The sequence below is a fragment of the Polypterus senegalus genome, chromosome 1 (genome assembly GCF_016835505.1).
Source record: "Polypterus senegalus isolate Bchr_013 chromosome 1, ASM1683550v1, whole genome shotgun sequence".
NCBI lineage: Eukaryota > Metazoa > Chordata > Cladistia > Polypteriformes > Polypteridae > Polypterus > Polypterus senegalus.
In genome coordinates this window covers 140,496,601-140,524,491 of record NC_053154.1, presented here as the reverse complement: position 1 = coordinate 140,524,491, position 27,891 = coordinate 140,496,601, and the positions used below count along the sequence as shown (strand labels likewise).

General features: G+C 36.3%; 1 protein-coding gene across 2 annotated transcripts in view; it reads right to left on the bottom strand.

Moving 5' to 3' along the window:
• rfc4 (replication factor C (activator 1) 4) overlaps nt 1-27,891 on the bottom strand; it is a 59,839-nt gene that overhangs the window by 24,901 nt on the left and 7,047 nt on the right. For both annotated transcript variants that reach the window (XM_039759183.1, XM_039759175.1), the window contains exon 3: nt 3,749-3,827. In XM_039759183.1, the coding sequence (XP_039615117.1) occupies nt 3,749-3,827 (79 nt within the window). The remainder of the gene's footprint in view (nt 1-3,748; nt 3,828-27,891) is intronic.

The following is a 27,891-nucleotide window of genomic DNA, read 5'->3' as shown; positions in this document are numbered from 1 at the left end:
TAACAATATACTAGCATAGTGTTAAACCAATATTGTGTGACGGTAGTCTAAAAAGAGTAGCCTGACACTTCAAAGTAACAAAAACTAAACAAATAGTGCCCTGCATGGAAATGTTTTTTTTTTTCCTGAAAGATTTCAAGGCAAAATTAGCTATGAATCCTAAATTTCAGATACAGTACATGAGAATACAGAGAGGGGGGTTAGGAGCACGTGATGATACAGTGCATTGCCACACACACCACACAACAAACCAACTCAGGATCCAGATTAGGACACACGTACAGCTATTAGACACCTCAACACCACAGTAGTTTAGATGGAGTGGAACAGTGTGAGGTTTTTTTTTATGGTGGCTGGAATGCCAATTCTGCCACCAACCCCCAAGTTGTTCTGTGCAGGTTGGAGGAGTAAAGTAAAATTATGATCATTGGAAAAAATATTTATGCCATTTTTTTTGACAGCTTATTATGTTTAATGATCAATTAGCATTTAGTAATAGTAGCCGATAGATATTTTGATTAAATATGAATAGGGATGTTTTGTTAAATTACTTATTACTTTCTTTATTCTTTCCATGGAATAACTTGCCTAATTAAACCAGATATTTCTCCCCAACAGCATCTTTAAATTGTTAGTACAAATTATTAATTCATCAATGTGTCCATTTACTAAATCCACTAACCCTGAAAGAACAGGACACATGGTAAGAAGTACATACACACACTCACTGATTACGAGCTAATTCAGAATTTCAGGGAATTGTACTTTACATTAATATATAGAAAAATGTGTTGTATGACACATGGTGAGAAGATGAACAAATGATTTATGCAAGTAATAAACTTATATAATAATTTGGGTTGCTTTTTCACAGCTCCAGAGTCCTGGGTTGAAAGGCAAACAGTATTTATTATTTAAAGACCTCATATTTCCACTGGTGTCCTCGGGTACATGAATTGCCTTTTATTGTCATTTTCATGACTAGATTCTGGGACAGCTTTATCCATTTACTAAAGAGCCACAGACAATGAAAACTGCATTTTTTTCTTTTTTTTACACACACACACACACACATTATGTATGTTCGTTTACAGTACTGCAACATTTTACACAGTGTGTTTTTGATGGACATTGTTGCTATTGAAAACAAAATAATTCAAAATTACTACCAATTCTCTTAATTTTTCCATTATAACTTATAAAAAGCATCAGGTCAATATTACTTCTCGGCTTTTTTTGAAGGCTCCTAGAAACATGAGCTAGAAATACACACTTAAAAAAAAAAAAAAATACTGTTAGGAATCAGATTCCCAAAAATGCATTCAGCACAGTTGCCTGTAATTAAACACACTTGTGCTTAGTGAATTTCTCTGTGGTTGATTTCAACACTCACTTGTTAGTGAGAGCAGCCTGTAACTGATAAACCTCATTCCTGAGGAAGCAGGAGTACTAAATTAATTGCATTTGCATAATCATGATCAATATACAATCAATTGTGCAACCTTAGTATATATGACAAACTTGAAGCTGGCTTAATTTACGGTGACTGTACAACTTCCTTTTGTTTCTACAGACTTCTCTTGATAATCATGTTTTTACCCACAAACCAAAGAAGTTTATGCTAGGTTAACTAGAAATTATAAATTGTACCAATACTACTGCTGCCCTTTCTGGTTATGAACAAATGAATAGATCCTAATATAAAAGTATTTTGCTCCAAATTTGTATGCTCATTATTTACTGATTATTTTCAAAGGAATAACAAAGCAAAGTCTTAGTTAGTCTCAGAACAATGCATTTACACTTGGGAGTAAAATACACATCTTTATTAGGGTTGCTATTTGATTAAAAAATGTAATTGTAATGAATTGCACAATTACAATTTTTAATCAAAATTAACTTCATATTAACCACAATTTATAGTATTTCCTTCAGGCATAGTAATATTTTTAAATAATGCAGAAAAAACTCAGTGATTAATTTATAATACAGACCAGTTTTAATAATCACTTGCCTATGTATATTAAATTATTTCAGTTAGTTTTTTTAAATAGCTTTCTGTACCAGAAACACCACCAAACACCCCCTCACAGGTTGCTATAATATTTGGGAAAACCAACATGTATGGTTTGAACTGCTATGTTGCAAGACAACATACCAAAAGCACTAATAATTGCACAATTAAAAATTAAAAAAACAAAAACATAAAATCATGGTTCCGCTTTGTTACACAATTAGCACTGTTATAGCATGGGCTGTGCTTAACTGAGTGATACACATGAATAAACTCTGCACCTGTTACCTGGAGTGGAAGGCATTAATTAGATTGAACATTTTTATACATTAGGATTTAAAATAGCAAAGGACAGACTAAAAAATACATCTGATAGGATTATTTATTGTGATGTTTTAAATTGCACACTGTCAATTTATTGTATCATATATGAATCTTTATAACATCTTCAAAATCCGACACAAATTCAGGTCCAGGCTTTGGACTTGTCATGTCTAGATTACCATAACTCAGCACTAGACCCGCGTGTGCCATCAAGCCACTGCATATTGTCCAAAATGCAGAAGCGCACTTTGTATTCAACCTGTCAACATGGGCACATGTTGCTTCCTTTCTACAGGTCACTACACTGGCTCCCTGTGGCAATACACATTAAGTTCCAATCATTTGTGCTTGTCTACAGAGTAGTCAATGGGTCAGCACCTGTACATATGGAGACACTAGTCAGGTGCTATGCTACTTCACTCCAACTCAGGTCTACCATTAACACAGTCTGGTGAACCACCTCTACATGGTATCAAATCTCAGTTCCGACTCTCTTCATAAGTAGCTCCTAACTGGTGGAACAAGCTGCCCTATGGGTGGTGACTCACTGACATTCTGTCTGCATTTCATGGGAAGACCAGGATTAGCAGACATTCCTATGTGTGGGGTCTTGTTCTGGATATTCCAAAGTACTGCTCAATGTGACTGATTTTTTTTTTTTATGTTAATGTGTGAAAACTGCATAAAGGCAAGGATGACACTGACATGCAATCTCGCTCAACATGCAGTGCTTTTCTGTCTGCAATGTTACTGTGACACAAAAATCAAACACATTCACTCCACTTGTATAGCTCGTTTTATTTTATTTGTTCTCATGTTAATCTCTGGACTTTGAAGTGATAGTGTACAGTATATATGAATCAATTTGTAAAAAATAAGGCGCAAAGCATATACTTTATTTATTCAATATGGTACACAGCACTTTATGTTCCAATATGGGACGGTGTCCGAATTTAAGGGACAGGTGGCAACCCTACTGGTGTGTGTAAATAAAGTTCATTATTAAGAAAAGACACAGGGAACAATCAATCACTGGTGACTCTCTACTATTATTACTGGACTTGGAATGTGATGATCCATTATCAATGAATGTAACGCAGTCAATTAACCCAGATTAAATTAATGAATTTAAGGGTGCAATAGAAAAATGTAATCACTGAATTTTTTTACACGTTAATGCCAATTAATAAGCAGCTCCAATTTTTGTTAAATATTTTAACACACACATGGTTTGGCATTTCTCAACTTAGTAAACAAGAAAATAAGATCCTTAATTAAGTAAGGATTTAGATAAGTGCCCGTGTTTAACAAGAAACTGTTTAGACTGAAAAAAGTAATAATGGTACGATAGTCAGAACCAGAACTGAAAAGCACATTTGTTTTATAAAATGTTGAGAGTAATGTACTCACATCAGCGCCCTCTAATGACTTCTTCAGAACAGCTACCACTTCTTCCTGGAAAGCTACTTCATCAACACATTTTGGTCGGCTGAAGATAAGAAAAACACATTTAAACACATGTAAATGTTAAAATCATCATAACTGCATTTCCATTTTTTATAAACACATCTTTTAAAGTGAAAGTCTCTAAAGACAGAACTATAGAATGGTAACACCACTGACTGATGATTACAAACTAGACAACACTGCTTTACCTAAGCAACAGATGGTGTCTTCCCTTTCTCTGTGGAAAGTGCAAATTCAATCACATTTACTGCATTGAACATTATTCTGAAAACCTACTCATATGTTTAATTTATCTGGTAAATGAACAAAATGAATACAAACATTTTTTTTTTCAGATAATCCAACATGGTCACTCACAGTACAACAAGAAAAATGTGCCTATTCCTACGCGCATAAATATGGAGTAATTACTATTAAAGAAAACCTAATCATTGAAAATTAAATGTTCCTGCTATCAAGAAAAGCTTACCATTTGCTTTCAAATATTTCAAGATAAAAGTAAAGTCAAATATCTAGGTGACAGTATCAAAGTGAAAATGTAATACTTATTTAGATTCCAAACAAATTTAAAACGGGAATTAAAAAAATATAGAACTATGTACAAACTGTATCATCCAGGAATAGAAGTCTGTTATTATTATTGACTAAAAATGATCAAAACTTTTGTAGGCTGAAAAAAATAACTTCTAATTTATTTTTAAAAGTATAGTAGCAAAACCTTTCCTAACAACAATGGAGCTTTACAAGAGCTAATTACAAATGGTGCACTAGGCAACCATATAACACATGCTCTCACATAACAGCTTTTAATCTTACTAGTGCAACTTACATTCATTAACACTTTAAAACTATGGATAAATTAATACATACAGTGCTTTAAAATGTCTGAATTTATACTATGGAAACAGATTTTACTGAAAAAAGTTGTAAAAATTAAGTTTTTTTTCACCAATATGCAAATACATGCTGGCCATGCTCTACCACAGTTTAAACAACTTCTGAAAATATATATAATTAAATGATTAAAATGCTCAAAAATGTAAAAATGCTGAGAACAAATTTAAAATATTATGCATTTTGTATTACTACAAGTCTCTAAATAGAGTAAATGTGTAAGCAGCAAACAAGGCTTTGGAGATCTATGTGATTGAATTAGTGTGCCAGTTTGAAATTGCAAACTTTAATTTATTTCTGATATTGAAATACAGGTGCTGGTCATAAAATTAGAATATCATGACAAAGTTGATTTATTTCAGTAATTCCATTCAAAAAGTGAAACTTACATATTAGATTCATTCATTACACACAGACTGATGTATTTCAAATGTTTATTTCTTTTCATTTTGATGATTATAACTGACAACTAATGAAAGTCCCAAATTCAGTATCTCGGAAAATTAGAATATCAAATAAGACCAATGCAAGAAAAGGATTTTTAGAGATGTTGGCCAAATGAAAGGTATGAACATGAAAAGTATGAGCATGTACAGCACTCAATATTTAGTTGGGGCTTCTTTGGCCTGGATTACTGCAGCAATGCGACGTGGCATGGAGTCGATCAGTCTGTGGCACTGCTCGGGTGTTATGAGAGCCCATGTTGCTCTGATAGTGGCCTTCAGCTCTTCTGAATTGTTGGGTCTGGCATATTGCATCTTCCTCTTCACAATACCCCATAGATTTTCTATGGGGTTAAGGTCAGGCGAGTTTGCTGGCCAATCAAGAACAGGGATACCATGGTCTTTAAACCAGGTACTGGTAGTTTTGGCACTTTGTTCAGGTGCCAGGTCCTGTTGGAAAATGAAATCTGCATCTTCATAAAGTTTGTCAGCAGCAGGAAGCATGAAGTGCTCTAAAACTTCCCGGTAGACGGCTGCGTTGACCTTGGACCTCAGAAAACACAATGGACCAACACCAGCAGATGACATGGCACCCCAAACCATCACTGACTGTGGAAACTTTACATTGGACCTCAAGCAACGTGAATTCTGTGCCTCTCCTCTCTTCCTCCAGACTCTGGGACCTTGATTTCCAAAGGAAATGCAAAATTTACTTTCATTAGAGAACATAACTTTGGACCACTCAGCAGCAGTCCAGTCCTTTTTGTCTTTAGCCCAGGCGAGACGCTTCTGACACTGTCTCTTGTTCAATAGTGGCTTGACACAAGGAATGCGACAGCTGAAACCCATGTCTTGCATACGTCTGTGCGTGGTGGTTCTTGAAGCACTGACTCCAGCTGCAGTTCACTCTTTGTGAATCTTCCCCCACGGTTTTGAATGGGTTTTGTTTCACAATCCTCTCCAGGGTGCGATTATCCCTATTGCTTGTACACTTTTTTCTACCACATCTTGTCCTTCCCTTCGCCTCTCTATTAATGTGCTTGGACACAGAGCTCTGTGAACAGCCAGCCTCTTTAGCAATGACCTTTTGTGTCCTTGCCCTCCTTGTGCAAGGTGTCAATGGTCGTCTTTTGGACAACTGTCAAGTCAGCAGTCTTCCCCATGATTGTGTAGCCTACAGAACTAGACAATTTAAAGGCTTTTGCAGGTGTTTTGAGTTAATTAGCTGATTAATTAGTGTGGCACCAGGTGTCTTCAATATTGAACCTTTTCACAATATTCTAATTTTCCGAGATACTGAATTTGGGACTTTCATTAGTTGTCAGTTATAATCATCAAAATTAAAAGAAATAAACATTTGAAATATGTCAGTCTGTGTGTAATGAATGAGTCTAATATACAAGTTTCAATTTTTGAATGGAATTACTGAAATAAATCAACTTTGTCATGATATTCTAATTTTATGACCAGCACCTGTAGGCTCCAGCTTCCCTATGACCCTGCTCTGCATAAACAAGGATGGATAATAAAAGCACCAGAAGTACTATAAAAAGGTAGACTAAGCTGCCTTCAGGTTAAGTTCAGAAAATAACATATAGCAATCAGACCAAAGCAAGACACTTGAGAGATAAAGTAAGATTGAGCTTTTAAATATACTGTAGTTATTGTGAGAAAAAAACAAATTGGTCTGGTCAGAAGATTGCTGCAATATGTAAATGCAGTACAAGGAAACAGAACATTTTTCTCAATGTTCTACTTCTTTAAATACATTAAGACACTCCAAAAAGGTACACAGTTAATGTCAGTAGTTTTAGCATAGTCATGTAAAAAGTAAGTACTGTATATTCCTTGAGATGTTTTTTTTTTTTAAAAACACAAAGATTTGATCTTCATTTTAACAATATCAACAGATAAAGGTGATATAACCATCATCATGCCACAGTTGCATACTGTACTTAATTATAGAATTTAAATAAACAAAAATGCAAATTTTGCGTATGGAAAAAGGAACTACATTCCTACATTAATCACTAACTCAAACACCTACATTTAGAATCAGATGAGCATGAGGACAAGACTAAAATTTGCCCATGATCAACTAGGCAAATAATTAGAACACGAGTAGAAGCAGCAGAAATGGTTTCTTTGCAGGGTAGCTGGGCTGACACTCTGTTGTGTGGTGAGAAGCTTAGCGAATTGGGAGAGTCTCAGAGTAGAACTGCTACTCCTCTGAATAGAGAGGAGCCAGTTAATTTGGTATGGGAATGTCATAAGGATGCCCCCAGGCAAATTTCCCTTAAGCTTCTACGGGCATGTCCTACTGGGAGGAGATCATGCAGCAAACCTAGAATGTGCTGTAGGGATGGCCTCTCTCAGCTGGCATGGGAAAACCCAAAACTTCCCAAGGAATAGCTGGAATCTGTCACTGGGGACATGAAAGTCTGGGCTGACCTGATTGGCCTGCTGTCACCATGAACTTCACCAGGAATAGTGACTAAGATGATGAGATAAGATGAGCTGATCTTTATCTAAAGATACTGTTTAAATGACCATCAAATTTCATATATCCATACTCGATTTAAAAAAAAAAAAACCACATTACTTATTTTTTCACTTGGCTGTCCCTGCAACTTCAGTACTGCATAAAATGTGATCCACAGAAAGTCAGAAAACTACACATATTGAACTGCAGTGTAAACGTGGTTAAACATAATCCCATTATTTAAACCCTTTCTACTGTAAATATGTTCACGATAATATCCACTTTGATGTTATGAAGCATTCATTAGTGCTATATAATAGAGGGCATCTAATTTTACAATTAAAATAATGTGCTAGGTCATTGGTTCTGAAAGTGGGGTCCATAACCACGAGTCAAGGGACTGTACAGTGACAGTCACTGAATCCGAACATACATCTATGTAGTAACACAACCTTAAATCAAACAAGCCTGTTTTCTAACATAAAACCCTTGTTTACTAACCTATGTCATAACATGAACATTACATATTTGAAGCCACCTTACTACATCTCAAAGGTGTTATAATTTCAATTTGTTTCATTTATATATGGTATTCAAGTTACACTCTGTTCATGTTTTAACAAGGACAGAGATACAAAACAAAAGCACACTCTTTTAATAATCTGGCCCTTTGTTTACTGAGGTGTATTTGTTTTATTAAAATCTCTAAAACAACAGATATGGTTACTCCAGTTTTGTAACTGATGCTATTATCCATTTATTTATTTATTTTTACTCCACTCTCTTTCCAGTTTAATGAGCACACCCAACCAATTTGCTGCATTTCCAACTACTACTATATATTATCACTGGGAGCCAGGCCTAGTGACAAAATCTTTTTCAGAGCATAAAGCAGCATTTTTGAGAAACAAAAAAGTTAGAGGGTTACTGTAGCTACACGCAATGAACATACATCCTTTATTTTACTTTAGATATAAGAAACTGAAGGAATTAATTCCAGTGGCATGTGTTGTGATGTGAAATTTTGCATACAAGTTGATAAATATTTTGTATGTCTTTATTTGGAATTTAGGCAAAGCAATTATTAGATTTACTAATTATTATATTAGTGTTACATTAGTGAGAAGCATTCATGTTTACCCCTGCCTTTTAGGAATTGGTTTCTTTGAATTTTACGATAGAGTTGGGGTGGGGGAGTGCCTTAAAAAAGTTTGGCTAATGTTTCTCTGAAGTCTCTCAGTCAACCCCCATAGGAAAGTCAGGCTGCCTAACTGCAAGGTTTACCTTAACACATGGTTTGGGGGCAGGTGTGAAGATGTTCTATTCCCCCATTGGTCTTAAGTATGGCTGTTTGGAACTGGCTTGTATCAGAAACCTTTAAGTAACATGACATCCTATTCTCACCCTCATTCTCTCTTACCAACTGATGAAAAAGCAGCTCACACACCATGAACTGAAAAGGACAACACAAAAAAGAGCACAGCTCAACAGCTATATTCAGACAGGCATGCGGCCTACTCTTAAGAAAGCTGACCACAAATGATGACTAAACTAGAGACATTTTTAGTAAGTAACAAGTCTGTGTGCCGCCTCAAACTACACATTACCATTTTTCAGGTTGTATGGTTGCCAATATTCAAATGTACTTTGCATATTATTATTTATGAATACTAATAATACATTGTTTAAATTGTAACTGAACTCCTGCTTGCCTTTCACTACACCTAATTTCCAGAGGTTCTAGATGTAAAAGGGAAGGTGCAGAGAAGTTATATACTATAATACCTTATAAAAAGTGGTATGTCTGTGAGATTTGAGGCATTCTGACAAAGGCTACTTGTTAATAATACAAAAGGGGAAAGCAAAGCAATATATTACTCTACCAAGACAAAACAGATGGTTTGTCCTGAACATTACATTCTTAAGAGTAGTTTTGGCTAATGCTTTTATAATATTTGGTCCCAGCAGCCGAGAGTCGAGGTCATTCTTGGTAGCGAGAACCAATCGGATCGCTCTCCGCTACCAAGATTCTACCAAGAATTGAAAGCACGGGCCAATCGCGGCCCGTATCGGCTACCAAGAATTGACCAATCGCGCCCCGTTTCGGCTACCAAGAATTGGCCAATGACGGCTCGCTCTGCTACCAAGAATTGACGAATCACGACTACCAAAACTCGGAGAGGGCGGGCCAACCTCTTGTCAGTTAATGTATTCTGCAAAAGCTTCTTCGAGTCGGCACACACACTAACGCTTCGCGATTTGCGTGCGCCTTTTGAACTGTCTAAAAATGTTACTCACAAGTGTCGGTTTGTGCAGATATATTTACGTTCACCTACACATGTTCTGAATGATTTTTTTAAACATTCTTGGTTAAGTTTCTTACATTTACTAAATATTTGTGCAACACGTGTAAAGACAGATATAATAATGTATAAATACAGTATAATAAACATTGAATTGTATAATCATAGTTTAATTTTACAGAGTGAGCTTTAAAAATACTAATATGAAGTGCTCATTAATTATAAAAATACAAATCATAGAGAAAATCAACTATGTGTACATATTTCCTACAAAAGACCCTTGGGAAGTCTTTCTGGTATATAAATATATATGTATATATATGTACCTGTAAAAACAAAAGATTGGTATGCTTTTTTTTAATACTTAACACTAAGTTATTCTTATAAAACAGACCTACACCTTTAATACTCAGATGATTCTACTCATGCTGTAGAATTGCATATATATTATAGATATACATGCTGTAAAATAGCATGCATATTATAGATATATATAGATATTTATATATATATATATTTATTTATATATATATATATATATATATATATATTTATTTATATATATATATATTTATTTATATATATATTTATATATATATATATATATATATACACTCAGCAAAAAAGAAACGTCCCTTTTCAGGACTGTGTATTTCAACAATAATGTTTTAAAAATCCAAATAACTTTACAGATCTTCATTGTAAAGGGTTTAAACAATGTTTTCCATGCATGTTCAATTAACCATAATCAATTAATTAACATGCACCTGTGGAATGGTCGTTAAGACCTTAACAGCTTACAGAAAGTAGGCATTTAAGGTCACAGTTCTAAAACGCAGGACACTAAAGAGACTTGTCTACCGACTGTGAAAGATGCCCAGGGTCCCTGCTCATCTGCGTGAACGCATTAGGCCTGCTGCAGGGAGGCATGAGGACTGCTGATGTGGCTAGGGCAATAAATTGCCATGTCTGCACTGTGAGACGCCTAAGACAGTGCTACAGGTAGACAGTGGAAGAGCCCGGATCTCAATCCTATTGAGCACGTCTGGGACCTGTTGGATCGCAGGGTGAGGGCTAGGGCCATTCCCCCCAGAAATGTCCAGGAACTTGCAGGTACCTTGGTGGAAGAGTGGGGTAACATCTCACAGCAAGAACTGACAAATCTGGTCCAGTCCATGAGGAGGAGATGCACTGCAGTACTTCAAGCAGCTGGTGGCCACACCACATACTGACTGGTACTTTTGAATTTGAGCCTCCCTTCATTCAGGGACACATTGTGAAACATTTTAGTTTATGTCTTATGGTGTTGACTCTTTTAGTGTTCATACAAATATTTACATATTAAGTTTACTGAAAGTAAAACAGTTGAAAGTCAGAGGACGTTCTTTTTTTGCTGAGTGTATATCTATCTATCTATCTATAGATATAGATATATATCTTATATATATATATCTTATATATAGATAGATAGATAGATATACTGTATATAGATAGATATAGATAGATAGATATATCATGCAGTAGAATAGCATATATATATAGTTAATTATGCTTGTTTACTAGAACACATATAGCTGTTTTGCACTAAGTATATAAACATTTCCCTCTGCAATATTTCCAAATATTTATTTTACCTACTTCAAGAATGTCAGTTTGTGCAGATATAATTACATTTACCTGCACATTTTTGAATGATTTTTAAACATTCTTGGTTAAGTTTATTACATTTATTAAATATTTATGCAACAAGTGTAAAGACATGTATAATAATCTATAAATATAATAAACATTGAATTGTATAATCAGTTCAATTTTACACAGTGAGCTTTTAAAATAATATGAAGTGCTCTATAATTATAAAAATACAAATCATAGAAAGTGAAAAGTTTTTTTTTCTTTACTTTATCTTTGCCAATTTAAAACTTTAAACTGAATTGTTTGGGCGAGTTAATTTTATCTGAAAATGATAAATCAACTATGTGTACATATTTCCTACAAAAGACTCTTGGAAAGTCTTTCTGGTATATAAAGACCAATGAATTACTGCAGTAAAAATTATATATATACTGTGTATATATGTACCTGTAAAAACAAGAGACCGGTATGCTTTTTTTAATACTTAACACTAATTTCACAAATCGTTCATATCAAGGCCAATATAGAATAATAATAATACTCTATATTAACATTGATGTTATAAATTATGCTTATAAAGTAGACCTACACCTTTAATACTCAGACAATGCTATATATATATATAAGTGCTGTTTACTGTTTACTTTGCAATATTTCCAATTTACCTACTTCAAATTAATTGTCAGCATCAACTAGAATATACAGGTATTACTTTCCAAATGTTACAAATATATACAAACACAAATCTGTGCACTATTATTTATTAAAGTGCTTTCATTTTTATTTCATCCTTCTTGATTATGCTGTGCAGCCGTCTCAGACGATAGTAAAGGCACTTTATAAGGAAGTGAAATGCATTATTATTTGTTATAATTATGATTCAATAGAATGGGCAGGCAGTTTGTTTAAGTGTGATTTTTAACTTTGCTTGTTGTCTGTGTGTTCCTTGACAAATCATACACTAAACAGTTTTCGTTTAATCAAAAAAGAAAAATAAACAAACTACAACTGCAATGTAGGATTCAAAGCACCGTTCGTTGAAGAGAAAGTTTTTTTCCATTCGCAATGTGCCTTGAGCGGATTCAACTCGTCCTGCAGTAATTTTGGTAGTTCGCTCTCAAGAATTGCAGCCGTACCTGGGTGGTGGTGGCTGTGAGGCTAAGGATCTGCGCTGGAATCCCAAAGATTGCCGGTTCGAATCCCTGTCACTGCCAAAAGAGATCCTACTCTGCTGGGCCCTTGAGCAAGGTCCTTAACCTTCAATTGCTCCGGGGGTGCTGTACAATGGCTGACCCTGTGCTCTGACCCCAAGGGGTATGCGAAAACTAACCAATTCCTAATATGAGAAATTGTATAAGGCGAAATAAAGAACAAAAAAAAAAAAGTACTTTTAATGCTAATACAAATTAAGCTACTGTAAGGAGAATTCAGATTAGAAACTGTGCAAGAATAAAGAAATTTCATTTTAGCTCCTTTAACTGAAAACTATCTAGCTTTTGTCAGACTTCTTTGCTACTAAATAAACTGCACCCTTGTGGAGGTCTTCACATCATTTGACAATTTGGCAAATTATATTAAGTGCATTACAGATGTGCATTGTAATGAGACTCAAATAAAATTTGTGGGTTCTGGACCCCATCACCCTCATGCCAGTAAGAAATGGCAGTCAGCTCTGTGAAGAGCAGGAAGACAAACTGTGAACGTTGTGCAATAAAACTCCAACAAATACATTATGTTATTGCTATGACCATGAACAAAATTCATTACGTTATTATACAATCTCTTGTTAAGGCATTAAAAATCAAATCAAACTACCATGATTTTTATGATGTTTATTTACAAGCATCATATATTCAAACATGTTGAGAAAAAGAAGCAGGGAGATGAGCAAAGGAAAATCAAAGCTAGTATAAGGTAGTAAAAAAAAAAAAAAAAGAGTCAGGGAAGTTTGAAATTTGGAGCAGATTTTAACCTGTTTTAGATTCAGACAGAAAGGGGCTGACATGTTAGAGTTTTGTTTAATGCTACCTGGCCAAACAAACTTTATTTCAATGAGGGAGAGTTAATCAGAAAAAAGTACTGCAGACAGCAGTATTCAAAAAAAGCTTTTATCCGTGGAAACAATATTACAAAAACAGTATCACACACAGCTTTAATGTGTGCATAACACACATACATTCTGTAAAGGCACTATACTGACACACAGCATCACATACCTTTGTTTGCATGTCTTGCTTGTGTTATATAAGTAGCTTAAAATCCCTTAGCATCCCCTATGCAACTGTTGCAGCCACAACTACCCAGTTTTGTGCAGATGTTTACAGTCTTGTAAAGTAATAAAAAAAAACAAATTACATATTCAGCTGATGTATGGGTGTGTTTTTATTAGTGCATTACCGGTAGATGTCACAATTGTAGTTGTTGTGCTGCTTATTAAAACACTTGAGACTCAAGTGCCAGAGTTGGATAAGAATTCAGTGACCCTGGCCCTGCCAAAAAAAAAAAATCACTGACTCCATAGCCCTGCTAGCAATGCTGAATTTTAAAGTTATTATTGCTCACATAAACACATTTTAAAATAAATGTGGCAACTGCAATGAGAAATGCATTCTAAAAAGAGGTTTTTGGTCATAGGTGGGCCACTGTGTCAACACGAGCTAATAAACATCAAGTTCACAGTTTATAGTTTGCATAATCAAGACTATGCAACAACTATGTAGCCACATGCCCAAAACTAGAACATAAAAGAGAGACACACTGAATATACAGGACAGAAATTGAAGTTGTACTTGTCATATGTACAAAAAATTATGTAATTAGGCTAATTAATTCATTTGAAAAAGCGCTGCAAGTGGTTTAAGCACAATAAGTCTCCTTGTACTATAACTTGCCTGTGTGATGCCTGCTAAAATTGACTTTAATTAAATATTTCTTAAACTAACATATAATTCATCAGCCAATTTTAGAAACCACAAAATGAACAGAATTTATGTGCTGTGAATAACTAATATTTATTTCCTATAGGGTCATGCCATGTCAGATCAAGCAATGGCCCAATGCACTTCAGACTCAAAAATATGTGGAAAAATGACCAGGTGTACCCATTTTAGTCAGGTGACAATCTGTACATTTTTTAATTGATGTAAAATCAATGCTTTCCAAGATACAGTCAGATTACTGAGGGGGTTGGAGAGTTGATTTTATCTTGCCAAATTTTTATCAACTTTCACAAGACCATATCTGAAGAACTAAACCACCTAGCAGGTTCAGCCTTTGCTAATCTGGACTCCCTCTCCCCTCACAAAATTGGCTGTATCTTGGAAAGTATTAATCTTACATCAAAATAATTTTACAGGGTGTCTCCTGGATAACATGGGTATGCCTGGTATTTTTTCCCCAGAATTTCAAATTGGTTGATTTGACAGAGGTGATCACAGCACGTTGTTGCACCCAATACACAACGAACCACCCGGATTGGAACCTGAATGCAACTGTACCACAGGTTACACCTCAGCACCAGAGATTTTTTTTTTTTTTTGAACAGTGGTTGGAGTGCCAATCCTGCCACCAACCGTCAAGTTTTTCCAGCAAGTCAGAGGATCTGCTTGCTGGGTTGGATGGAGGTTAACGTCATACTTAGGACAGAGCAATTGCAGATTAAGGTGGTGCTTATGGGATTTGAACCAGCAACCTTTCCGACTGCCGGCGTAGATCTCTAGCCTCAAAGCCACCACTCCACCCTTGATTTCCCATGGAATTATACATTTCAAAGAAACAAGGGAAAAAAAAATAACAAAAGGCAAAAAAAAAAAAACAGACAGCAACAATACTTCTAACATTATCCATCAATAAAACTAACCATTACAAGTTAAATAATTTTAGCTAGGCTAAAAATTCCATTTTAGAACTGATAACAATGCAGGAGAACACAGTCACATCACATATTTTTGGACTATGAAACTTAGCAATAAAATCGTGACATACAGAAAGATAATTGCTGACAAAAACAAAAGGTTAGAAAATGTCTGGCACGCTAAAAAATTTTATGCATTTTATCATCTAAGTAAAAATGAATACTTCAGTACTAAAATTACAAATGTAAATTATATCTTACTTTTCCCATTTGTATCCAAAAATTACAACATTTGAAAATGAAGCCATTAAAAAAAAGCAAAAATAATTCTGCAGTTGAAAATACTAATTTATCTTTAAATTTAACAACCATACAGTAGTGAAATGATTTTGGAAAAATTCAAAGGCATAGTGCTTACTGAAATTTAAGTATATTTGTCAAATATTTAATTACAAGCATAGCAACAGGAAATAGTGCAGCTATATTTTGTTTTGGTCATTTGAAATTGAATGTGCCCATTTACAGATCATATGGCTACATAATAAAGGCCTGCAAATGTATTAGTTTTTCTCAGTTGCTTTGGTGCATTTCTCACAAAAGAATTTCAGTTCTCAAAACTGCTCGTTCAATTCCCACAACCTTTATTCAGTTGTGCACATCATAACAGCAATTTCTTAGTGTTTTCGTCATTTTGCAATTGCTTTAGTTCACTCAGACAGATGCTTATGTGCAATTCTCAGCTATATCATACATCAGCGGTTGCTTATGTCATGATGATCAAAATGCATTGTGTAGCCCTCTTTTGCATAGTCTTACACTCCAGACAAACTTGTAATTTTTTCATTGTGTAAGTCATTGCAGTCAAAAGTGTTCAACAAGATATCATTGGCTGTCAAGTGTATTTTATAGGTTTCTACAAAACTTTTTTTTGGTTTGTATTCACAATTACTAATGATTCCTGCACCACCTTAAATTGCTCTCAGGTGACACATTATTCGGGGCAGGTGTGACATCTTAAATCAATCAGTCTCAGTTGCTTTGGTGCATTTCTCACAACATACTTAACATTTGCATAACAGCGAGTGCATTTCTCAAAACACTTATTGCAAATGGCAAAACATCATCAATGGCAAACAGCATCAAAATAGAAAACACATTTCAGTATGTATATATTGTTTTCGATGTAATTTTTTTCCCTTCATTTCATATGTTATGCATAAAGTATTGAAATGCATTTTTTTGCTAGACTCCAAGTGCAGTGCATGGAATGTCACCATATACCTGTGCAATCAATAAAATATTCTTCTTGAATCAACCTCCCGCAATCAGTGTTTTGTATTTTTATGTTTCCTGCCCTTGTCATTCAGATGTTTTGTGCATCAGAAAATGTTTAGATTGTGCCAATTTTATATCGATAACATGACTTTACATTTTGGCTGTCATGTCCGTAGACGATGATTCATGGACTTGGCATTTTGATGGCACTAACATATTCAGCGATGTAAATACTTGCTTTTGAGGATTGGATTAAGGATTTTGAAGAGGTTACCTGCTTTTGCTGGTCATCCATGATGTTTTGCCATTTGCACTAAGTGTTTTGAGAAATGCAATCGCTGTTATGCAAATGTTAAGTCTGTTGTGAGAAATGCACCAAAGCAACTGAGAAAAACTGTAAATAACCCACCACAGCCCCTAAATATTTTTAAACAAGATATCAAATCAGAGCATTACAGATTAACATGTCTAGATCAATCACTTCCATAAGCTGTATATATATAATTATACAAGTGTCAACTCATAAAATTTTAGCACCTTCTGTAATAGTACCTAATCAGTATTGCCCAGCTAAGAGTTGTTCTTTCTTTTGATAAAGAAGATCAGAGCTGCAATCTACCAAAGAATGCTGAAAGATGTTTAACCAGTCAAAAACATTAACTTACTAAATTTTAATGTGATACTATCAACCAACTGATATATTTTATGCTACCTGAATCTGGTATGAACTGTAACACAAGCAAATGTATGATAGGAAGTGTGGGTGCTATATTGGGCAGAAGGGGTCTCTAGTATTTGTCTCCACATTTATAAAACCAAATCTGTAAAACTAATTTTATTGTACAATCAGAAAATCTATACAACCTCAAAGTTGGATTAAAATACTCCTTCTCAATAAAATGTAAGGATCCAATAACACACTGAATGTTCCAACAATAAAAACCAAAGCACAATCTGACTTTTCACATTTAAGGCAAAAAGCTGGAAAATATATATCCATATAAAGACGGTACTTCTTATAATTATCTGCAGTAAAAAACAAAGTTTAAAAGTTTTTACAAAGAAGTGAAAGTGTGAATTGACTGATGTAAACTTTTAACAAATAGACAAGTCACAAAAAATTCCAATTTTCATATATTTCAAAAGAGAATTACAATATTGTGTAGTCGGTATTTACAATTACAGTATGTGAAATGTTAATTACACACTCTTTCAGTTACTGACTGAGACATAAGTCTGAATCATCTACTTCTAAGAAACTCATAAATTGAGTAAAGGAGACTTTAACTGACACTCAACAATAACATATTTAGGTCATTACTTATCTATACTAATAAAAGGCAAAGCCCTCACTCACTCACTGACTCATCACTAATTCTCCAACTTCCCGTGTGGGTGGAAGGCTGAAATTTGGCAGGTTCATTCCTTACAGCTTCCTTACAAAAGTTGGGCAGGTTTTATATCGAAATTCTACGCGTAATGGTCATAACTGGAAGCAGTTTTTCTCCATTTACTGTAATGGAGATGAGCTTCAACGCCGTGGGGAGTTTCGGTGACATCATCACGCCTCTCACGTAATCACGCAGTACATAGAAAACCAGGAAGACCTCAAAAAAACACTCAAGAAAACATGCATTATATAATTGAGAAGGCAGCGAAACAATAAGAAGCGAGCGAGTGACATATACAACCATATTCATGAGTTCTGCTACTTCGGAAACAAAGCACGATGTAAACCTACACTTTAAATTAAGTTCATAGACAGGCTGCGCTGGCGCTTGTAATTTAGTGCCTGCCCATATAAGGCCGTCCGTCAGCGCAATCCAATAGCAAACTGCCACGGGTAAATATTCACGGGTGAAGGACTGTGCTTATGGAGAGGAAGATGAGATGGTCAGGGTGGTGTTTGACACAAACTCAGCGAAACTGCGAGAGAAAGTTTTAAGTGCCAGGACTAAGGTAACATTAAATAAAGCTATGGACATAGCACGAGATGGCACCAGCACAGCTGGGAACCTTCGATGCAAGTACACCGAGTGGCTCACGGAACTGACGAGTGCACAGATAAAAGCAACAGTTCCAAAGAGCGCTGAACAAAACCAATTACACAATTGAAAAGGCAGCAAAAATATGAAGCGCCTGATAAGCATATTCATAAATGCAGCTACTGTGGAAACAAAGCACACGGTGGAAAAAGTCAATGTCCCGCTAAAGGAAGACAGTGTAAAAACCCGTGCATGCAGTGTGTCAGGTCTCAGATAAAGAAGAAGACGAGCTGTTTATTGATGCAGTAAGAAATGAATCGATGAATGAAACCTGTCATCTTTACAACGATTGACAAACACGGAATGTAACTTGAACACAACACATCCTACAAATACGAACCTGATTGAAAGAAATAATGATAATCAAATCCTTGATGACAGCAACACTCAGTAACACTCACAAAACAAATACTGTATATTGACAGTCATGTTACGCTATTTTTAAAATGTTCCCTTTTCTTTTCTAGCTTTTTAACACACTACTTCTCTCATGATACGCTGGTATATATATATGTATATATATATATCCCGCCTACATACTCGAATAATGGATACTTTATTCGCCATCAATGATTGTTTTGGTAAAGCCATACTCAGTGTATTCATTAGATGAATGGTAAAAAAGTAAGAGCGAGGAGAGGATGACTCATTGAGGCATGCAGGCTGTAGTGCGCGTCAACTCTATCTGAATTGCTATATATCTTTTCAAGTTCTATTTAGTCCATATGTGTCAAACTCAAGGGCCATGGGCCACATCCGCCCGCGTAATTATATCCGCCCGCGAGATCATTTTATATACTGTATTATTGTTATTAATGGCCCGGTATATGAAGCGCTGGTAACACAATAAACTACAGATCCCATAACGCAGCGCTTCAGCTGCCTTGCCGAACACTTACCGCTTACTAGAGTTATTGCACACTGAGTTTGCACGGCGCTTTGGTGACTTTGAAGAACAAAAAAAGTCCGTCTACATGCGGCTCGAACCTTGTGCATGTTTGGTAGCACATATCTGTGTGAGAAGCTCTTCTCAGTGATAAAGAACAACAAAACAGCACACAGGAGTCGCCTCACTGATGAGCACCTGCAATCCATCCTGAGAATCTCCACAACACAGAACCTCACACCAAACAGAAACGAACTTGTGGCCAAAAAGATGCCAGGCGCCCAGCTCTAAAATGACATATGAGCAAAGACAACTGAATGATTTGATTTTTATTGCACGTAAGAGCGGAGTCAACTGCTTTTAACAAACAGCGTATTGCACTGATACGAAATAGCTGTGTGTGTATATATGTAGATATGTATATATATGTTTATATATGTGTGTGTGTGTATATGTAGATATATATGTATGTATATATGTGTATATGTATAGATATGTATATATATATATATATGTTTATGTGTGTGTGTGTAAATATATATATATATATATATATATATATGACAACAACACTCATCACTCACAACAGTGACAAAACAATTACATTGACAATCAGGTTACGTTATTTTCAAAATGTTTCCTTTTCTTTTCATTGCTTCTTTAACACACTACTTCTCCGCTGCGAAGCGCGGGTATTTTGCTAGTTTAACAAATAAGCCAGCAAAAAAAAAAAAAAACAAAAAAAAAATCATGAAGGAAAAAGTAAACTCCTTTACTGCTTATATCAGTTTGTAGTGCACACCCTGCTTCTAGTGTGTGCACAGGTTGCCACCAGATTTACATGGCAAGGAAGCTGCTACGTTTTTAAAATAAGGGACAAATAGAATCAGGCCAACACCCTATCCCTAAGCAGTTTATTGGAAAGAAGTGCAGAATGCTCCTATTCATCATTTAACCATAGTTTCCATTTCCAGAATCGCTTCCATCACCTACAGTAAGGACTTTTTTCAGGACTGTAAATATTGTCGTTTTGGGATTTGTTTAGTACTTTTTGTGTTTGCAAGTAGTTATTCAAGCAAATAAGGAATATTTTATATATGTGTGTTTGATCTTTATTGGCATTTTCCTGGGTGTTGTTAATATTCTAGTGGCAGGGAGGAAATGCGGTAGAGCTTAGGTGTTGGCCTGATTCTATCCGTCCCTGTTTGGGTGCCAAAATCTGTAGTGCATCAGTACTAAGACATTTTGAACCAAGTGTGCTCTACTAGTTGACTATCAGAAGTACAACCACCTCAGTGTAAAAACAGAACCTTTGGCAGTCCAGAATAAAGTAATCAGGGTTTTTGTGGCAATATCATACCAAACATAAATGACAACTAGATACATTCTGGACAATCAGTGGTTGTAGCTCAAAGTCCGTAAAAGTTTATAAATCAAATTAAAAATGACTGACGTTCCGAACGATACAGTGAGAAGAATTATTTACAAATAGCCAACACTCTGGACAGGTGACCACTTTCTCAGTACAGACCATCCCAGTAAATTCACTGAACACAATCTGTATGGTGATCTAAGAAATCACACAAATCTGACGGTCACTCCCTAAGATTGGCTGACTTCTGTCAGCATGGTATATAGCACAGCTCATGACTTTGTCATCAGAAAAACACTTACGTATCGACTTAAGGAAAGCAGGTTACTTTTGCTTCTTTCAGAAAAGGCAAGTCTTGTGTTTTGATAAAAGAGTACTAGCCATACGAAATGTAGCCTGGTACATACTCAACACTTTTTAAAAGTCAAATACAATACTGACTTTATTCTTTAATGTTCAGACTGAAATCTGAACTAGGCTTACATTGTTTTGGTCTTCCAAATTAGAAACATGTATCAAGAGTCACATAATATTTTGGTAAGGACAAGTATATCAGGTTTATTTTTTATTTTATTAACAGGACAGAAAAGTTTAGGTATGTGGTTAATATGCCACAGTTGTGCTATCAAGACCTCTTGAGGTGGATGTGAAATATTAAAGTGAAAAAACATTTTTGATTTAATGTGCCTTGACCACCACACAATGGGATATGTAAAGAGTATATAGTGTGACAGTTTTAGGGTTTCCTCGCACTCTTGTACCCTCAGACCACACTTAAGACACCAGGTAAAAGTCCAAAAAATGAATATTTATTATAATAATAAGTGCACAAAGCACCCTCCACTCCCAAATACTCCAATAAACAATACACTATAAACAAATCCTCCAATCTCCCAGACGCTTAGCCACCCTGCCTCCCAACTCAGCTCGTCCGTCTGGGATTTCCCATAGTCCTTTATACTCCTTGACCCGGAAGTGTTTGAGCCCTCAGTCCATATGATTATTCAACACTTCCGGGTCAGTTAATTCTCTTTATCTTCAGCCCGGAAGTATATCATTCCTTCTATTTCCGCAATCGTGAATTACTTCTGGGCTATAAGGGAAGTATAAGTCCCTGGGCCTCCCTGTAGCATCCTCCGGTGGCCCCCATGGTATCCAGCAAGGCTGTGGTGAAAAACTCCAAGTTCCATGATGCCCTGCTGGAATTCGGGGCCCTTTCATGTTGCAGGGATGGCTCCATCTGGCGGTTTGGGGGTGTTGGCTGAGATACACGTCCGGCAATCCCTCACAATAGTTAATAATGTGATCAAAATATTGAATATGATACAATGTTCTACTGGTAAGCTTATCTTTCCAATTCAATACTGTTCCTGAACGTCAGATTTCAGAAGCTAAACAAATCAAACAATGCACAGAGCTCTGTGGAAGAGGTTATCCCTGTTACTTAAAAGGAGATGCACAAAGTCTGCAATTATTGGACTGGACCTCTTTGTCTTTTCTCTATCTTCTTTGTTTCAATTAAATGTGGTACTGGCAAGCCTGAAGCATTACGGGTCAAATACAATGTGCTCTGAGCTGGGGACAATCCTGCGCTGGTCTAGTCTTAGTAGGTATCTAGTATGGTAATAAGACTAAGAAAAACAAAAATCTGGAGTGTTCTCCACTTGACTTTCTCATATACTGTACACAGAGATTATAAAATAATTGTATGAAAATGTAAAGTTGAGAAACCAAACATGTACCTATTCAAATTTCAAGTTTATTTGACAGTTATTTTACCTGAATAGATAAAAGTTCCAATTACGGTGCTATTTTGTGTTTGTACCATGTAATTTCTTTACAATGTTGATACAGTGGGATGCAAAAGTTTGGGCAACCTTGTTAATAGTCATTATTTTCCTGTATAAATCGTTGGTTGTCAGTTGTCAGTTAAATATATCATATAGGAGACACACACAGTGATATTTGAGAAGTGAAATGAAGTTTATTGGATTTACAGAAAGTGTGCAATAATAGTTCAAACAAAACAGGCAGGTGCATAAATTTGGGCACCGGTGTCATTTTATTGATTCCAAAACTTTTAGAACTAATTATTGGAACTCAAATTGGCTTGGTAAGCTCAGCAACCCCTGACCTACATACACAGGTGAATTCTATAATGAGAAAGAGTATTTAAGGGGGTCAATTGTAAGTTTTCCTCCTCCTTTAATTTTCTCTGAAGAGTAGCAACATGGGGGTCACAAAACAACTCTCAAATGACCTGAAGACCAAGATTGTTCACCATCACCCTGCCTCCCAACTCAGCTCGTCCGTCTGGGATTTCCCATAGTCCTTTATACTCCTTGACCCGGAAGTGTTTGAGCCCTCAGTCCATATGATTATTCAACACTTCCGGGTCAGTTAATTCTCTTTATCTTCAGCCCGGAAGTATATCATTCCTTCTATTTCCGCAATCGTGAATTACTTCTGGGCTATAAGGGAAGTATAAGTCCCTGGGCCTCCCTGTAGCATCCTCCGGTGGCCCCCATGGTATCCAGCAAGGCTGTGGTGAAAAACTCCAAGTTCCATGATGCCCTGCTGGAATTCGGGGCCCTTTCATGTTGCAGGGATGGCTCCATCTGGCGGTTTGGGGGTGTTGGCTGAGATACACGTCCGGCAATCCCTCACAATAGTTAATAATGTGATCAAAATATTGAATATGATACAATGTTCTACTGGTAAGCTTATCTTTCCAATTCCCTGTGTATGTCTACTTAGCATTAAAACTATAAAATGTTTATTCCTTAATATTTTAAGGTGTGTCGCACTGTGGAGGAAAGCTCACAGGTGGCATTAGGGTGAACGTGACTGCTAATAGCCTCTCTTTATGTCCACAGCCCAGAGACTGGAAAACACTGACATCACTTTTGTCTTGGACCAGAAGAACCCACCTCTTCCACCTAGCAGGTTACTTAAACAATACTGTTCCTGAACGTCAGATTTCAGAAGCTAAACAAATCAAACAATGCACAGAGCTCTGTGGAAGAGGTTATCCCTGTTACTTAAAAGGAGATGCACAAAGTCTGCAATTATTGGACTGGACCTCTTTGTCTTTTCTCTATCTTCTTTGTTTCAATTAAATGTGGTACTGGCAAGCCTGAAGCATTACGGGTCAAATACAATGTGCTCTGAGCTGGGGACAATCCTGCGCTGGTCTAGTCTTAGTAGGTATCTAGTATGGTAATAAGACTAACTTTGGGGATAAGTGCCATTGCAGTGTACCTCATAGCTGTGGACTAGCAGCGGATCAAGATTAAGACGAAGTGCAATTACAGCGTGCTTCTTAGTGTTAGAGAAGGGGAACAAATTTGTCTACTAACTTAGACCTTGTCAGCAGGTTTAATGGACTTAGTATGGCAGGTAAGGTTACAAAATAAATTCCACAAGCATCAGATATACTATCCTAAATACTATACTATGCTAAATAATAACAAAATCATATTTTATATCTGAACTTTAGTATAGCATGATACAAAATCCAATATACTGAATGCCAAAGAAAAAGACAAGTGATGCATGGAAACAGGGATAAACACACATTTAAACATCAATCCTCAGTAAAAAGAGTCAATGTCTCTAATTAAGAAATTGCTTGGCCGCCACTTTCAACAGTACGCATTAAGATTCTACCAGTTTCTTCCATACTGTATTCCTTCACATTGCTGTGGGGTTATCTTAGCAATTGTTCTCCATATTTGATATGAGATCTCTCACAATATGTATTATACAGTACCTATGCTGTACAGTGAAGTTTGCTCTGCGATGACACATTCCTTACGGATATTGTCCAGCCTCTTAAATTTTATATGATTTGGTGACTGTTGGATTATTTCAGTTATTAGGAAATGCTAGGTGCATAATAATTGAACAGTATCAACTACTCTGTATGAATTAATTGAGAAAATGAGTTCTAGCATTATCCTGTTAAGCCTTCCACAGGCCACAGGGTGTCAAACACACATATTTACACTCTATGGACATAACCAAAAAAAAAAACAACCAAGCAAAGTACCGCTGAAACAGAAAAAAACTAGTATTATACAGAGACATTGAAATATTTGAAATTTCATGACTGTAGCTGCCACAGAGCAACTATTAGGTAGGAATGAAATTTCTAGGATGTAATCTACAGGTTAGACGGTGAAAGCAGATATATGAAATGATTCTGACCTTTTAGTCTGGAGTTAAGTAAGGTGGATTATTTCAACAGGAATGACAATCAATATACTAAAATGCTGCTGAAGCTACAGTCGAATAATATTGCCCAACACTCAATGTAGTATCATACAAAATTTAAACAAATGTGTTCTTACGTTCGCTATAGGCTCTCCTAATACTATGACAAAATTAGTCAATAGGACTTAAATATTTACAGTACTTAAGAAAAAGAAAAACAAAAATCTGGAGTGTTCTCCACTTGACTTTCTCATATACTGTACACAGAGATTATAAAATAATTGTATGAAAATGTAAAGTTGAGAAACCAAACATGTACCTATTCAAATTTCAAGTTTATTTGACAGTTATTTTACCTGAATAGATAAAAGTTCCAATTACGGTGCTATTTTGTGTTTGTACCATGTAATTTCTTTACAATGTTGATACAGTGGGATGCAAAAGTTTGGGCAACCTTGTTAATAGTCATTATTTTCCTGTATAAATCGTTGGTTGTCAGTTGTCAGTTAAATATATCATATAGGAGACACACACAGTGATATTTGAGAAGTGAAATGAAGTTTATTGGATTTACAGAAAGTGTGCAATAATAGTTCAAACAAAACAGGCAGGTGCATAAATTTGGGCACCGGTGTCATTTTATTGATTCCAAAACTTTTAGAACTAATTATTGGAACTCAAATTGGCTTGGTAAGCTCAGCAACCCCTGACCTACATACACAGGTGAATTCTATAATGAGAAAGAGTATTTAAGGGGGTCAATTGTAAGTTTTCCTCCTCCTTTAATTTTCTCTGAAGAGTAGCAACATGGGGGTCACAAAACAACTCTCAAATGACCTGAAGACAAAGATTGTTCACCATCATGGTTTAGGGGAAGGATACAGAAACCTGTCCCAGAGATTTAAGCTGTCTGTTTCCACAGTTAGGAACATATTGAGGAAATGGAAGACCACAGGCTCAGTTCAAGTTAAGGCTCGAAGTGGCAGACCAAGAAAGATTTCGGATAGACAGAAGCGACGAATGGTGAGAACAGTCAGAGTCAACCCAAAGACCAGCACCAAAGACCTACAACATCATCTTGCAGCAGATGGAGTCACTGTGCATCGTTCAACCATTCTGAGCACTTTACACAAGGAGATGCTGTATGCGAGAGTGATGCATCACAAGGGGTGTTATGTATGGAGGAAAAAGAACACAGCATTCCAAGAAAAACATCTGCTACCTACAGTAAAATATGGTGGTGGTTCCATCATGCTGTGGGGCTGTGTGGCCAGTGCAGGGACTGGGAATCTTGTCAAAGTTGAGGGACGCATGGATTCCACTCAGTATCAGCAGATTCTGGAGACCAATGTCCAGGAATCAGTGACAAAGCTGAAGCTGCGCCGGGGCTGGATCTTTCAACAGGACAACGACCCGAAACACTGCTCAAAATCCGCTAAGGCATTCATGCAGAGGAACAAGTACAACGTTCTGGAATGGCCATCTCAGTCCCCAGACCTGAATATCATTGAAAATCTGTGGTGTGAGTTAAAGAGAGCTGTCCATGCTTGGAAGCCATCAAACCTGAATGAACTAGAGATGTTTTGTAAAGAGGAATGGTCCAAAACACCTTCAACCACAATCCAGACTCTCATTGGAACCTACAGGAAGCGTTTAGAGGCTGTAATTTCTGCATAAGGCGGATCTACTAAATATTGATTTCATTTCTTTTTTGTGGTGCCCAAATTTATGCACCTGCCTGATTTTGTTTGAACAATTGTTGCACACTTTCTGTAAATCCAATAAACTTCATTTAACTTCTCAAATATCACTGTGTGTGTCTCCTATATGATATATTTAACTGACATTTTTTATCGTAACAACCAACAATTTATACAGGAAAATAATGACTATTAACAAGGTTGCCCAAACTTTTGCATCCCATTGTAAGTTAAATAACAGTTAAAAATAATAATACATGCAACGTAGTGTGGAACATAACCTGGACACAGACAGACGGACAGCGATGGTTCACCTAACACACATTTATTATACAGTACATTATTTACACAAGTGAAACACACACAACCCCAAAACTCCCCCAAAGTCCAGGCCACTCAAACAATGCCTTCCACTCTTTAGGCTGCCTCCTTTCCTCTCCTCCCGAGCTCCGTTCGTCCTCCGCTCCCAACTCAAGCCACTGAATGGAGGGAGATGGCCCCTTTTATAATCACCTGAATGTGCTCCAGGTGCCTCCTGATAATCTTCTGCCGGCACTCCTCAGTGTGGCGTAAGTACCGGCTGCGCACCCAGAAGAACTCTGGGTGTCCCTGGTCATCTTCCCCCCCAGCACTTCCGGGTGTGGCGGAAGTGCTGAGGACTACGGCTCTCCAGGCATTGGGGCACCCCCTGGTGGTGACCACGGGCCCCTATAGAGTTAAGCTTCCAAGGAGGCATAATCCATTCTCTGGTCTTTCCGGGCATCCCGGCTGGGTGTCTCCCCCAGCTGCTTGCCACATTAGTTAATAAACTGTTACTAAATAAGATGAATAATTAGACATTCCTAAAATTATATATTATTCTAGCCCTGTCTTTAACTCTTTCATTCTGTTTATATGAAAAAATCACAGCATAAACATGCCTCTGCGATGCTGTTTGCTTTTTAATTCTCATTTTCAAATAAAAAATGAAATGTAGGTAATCA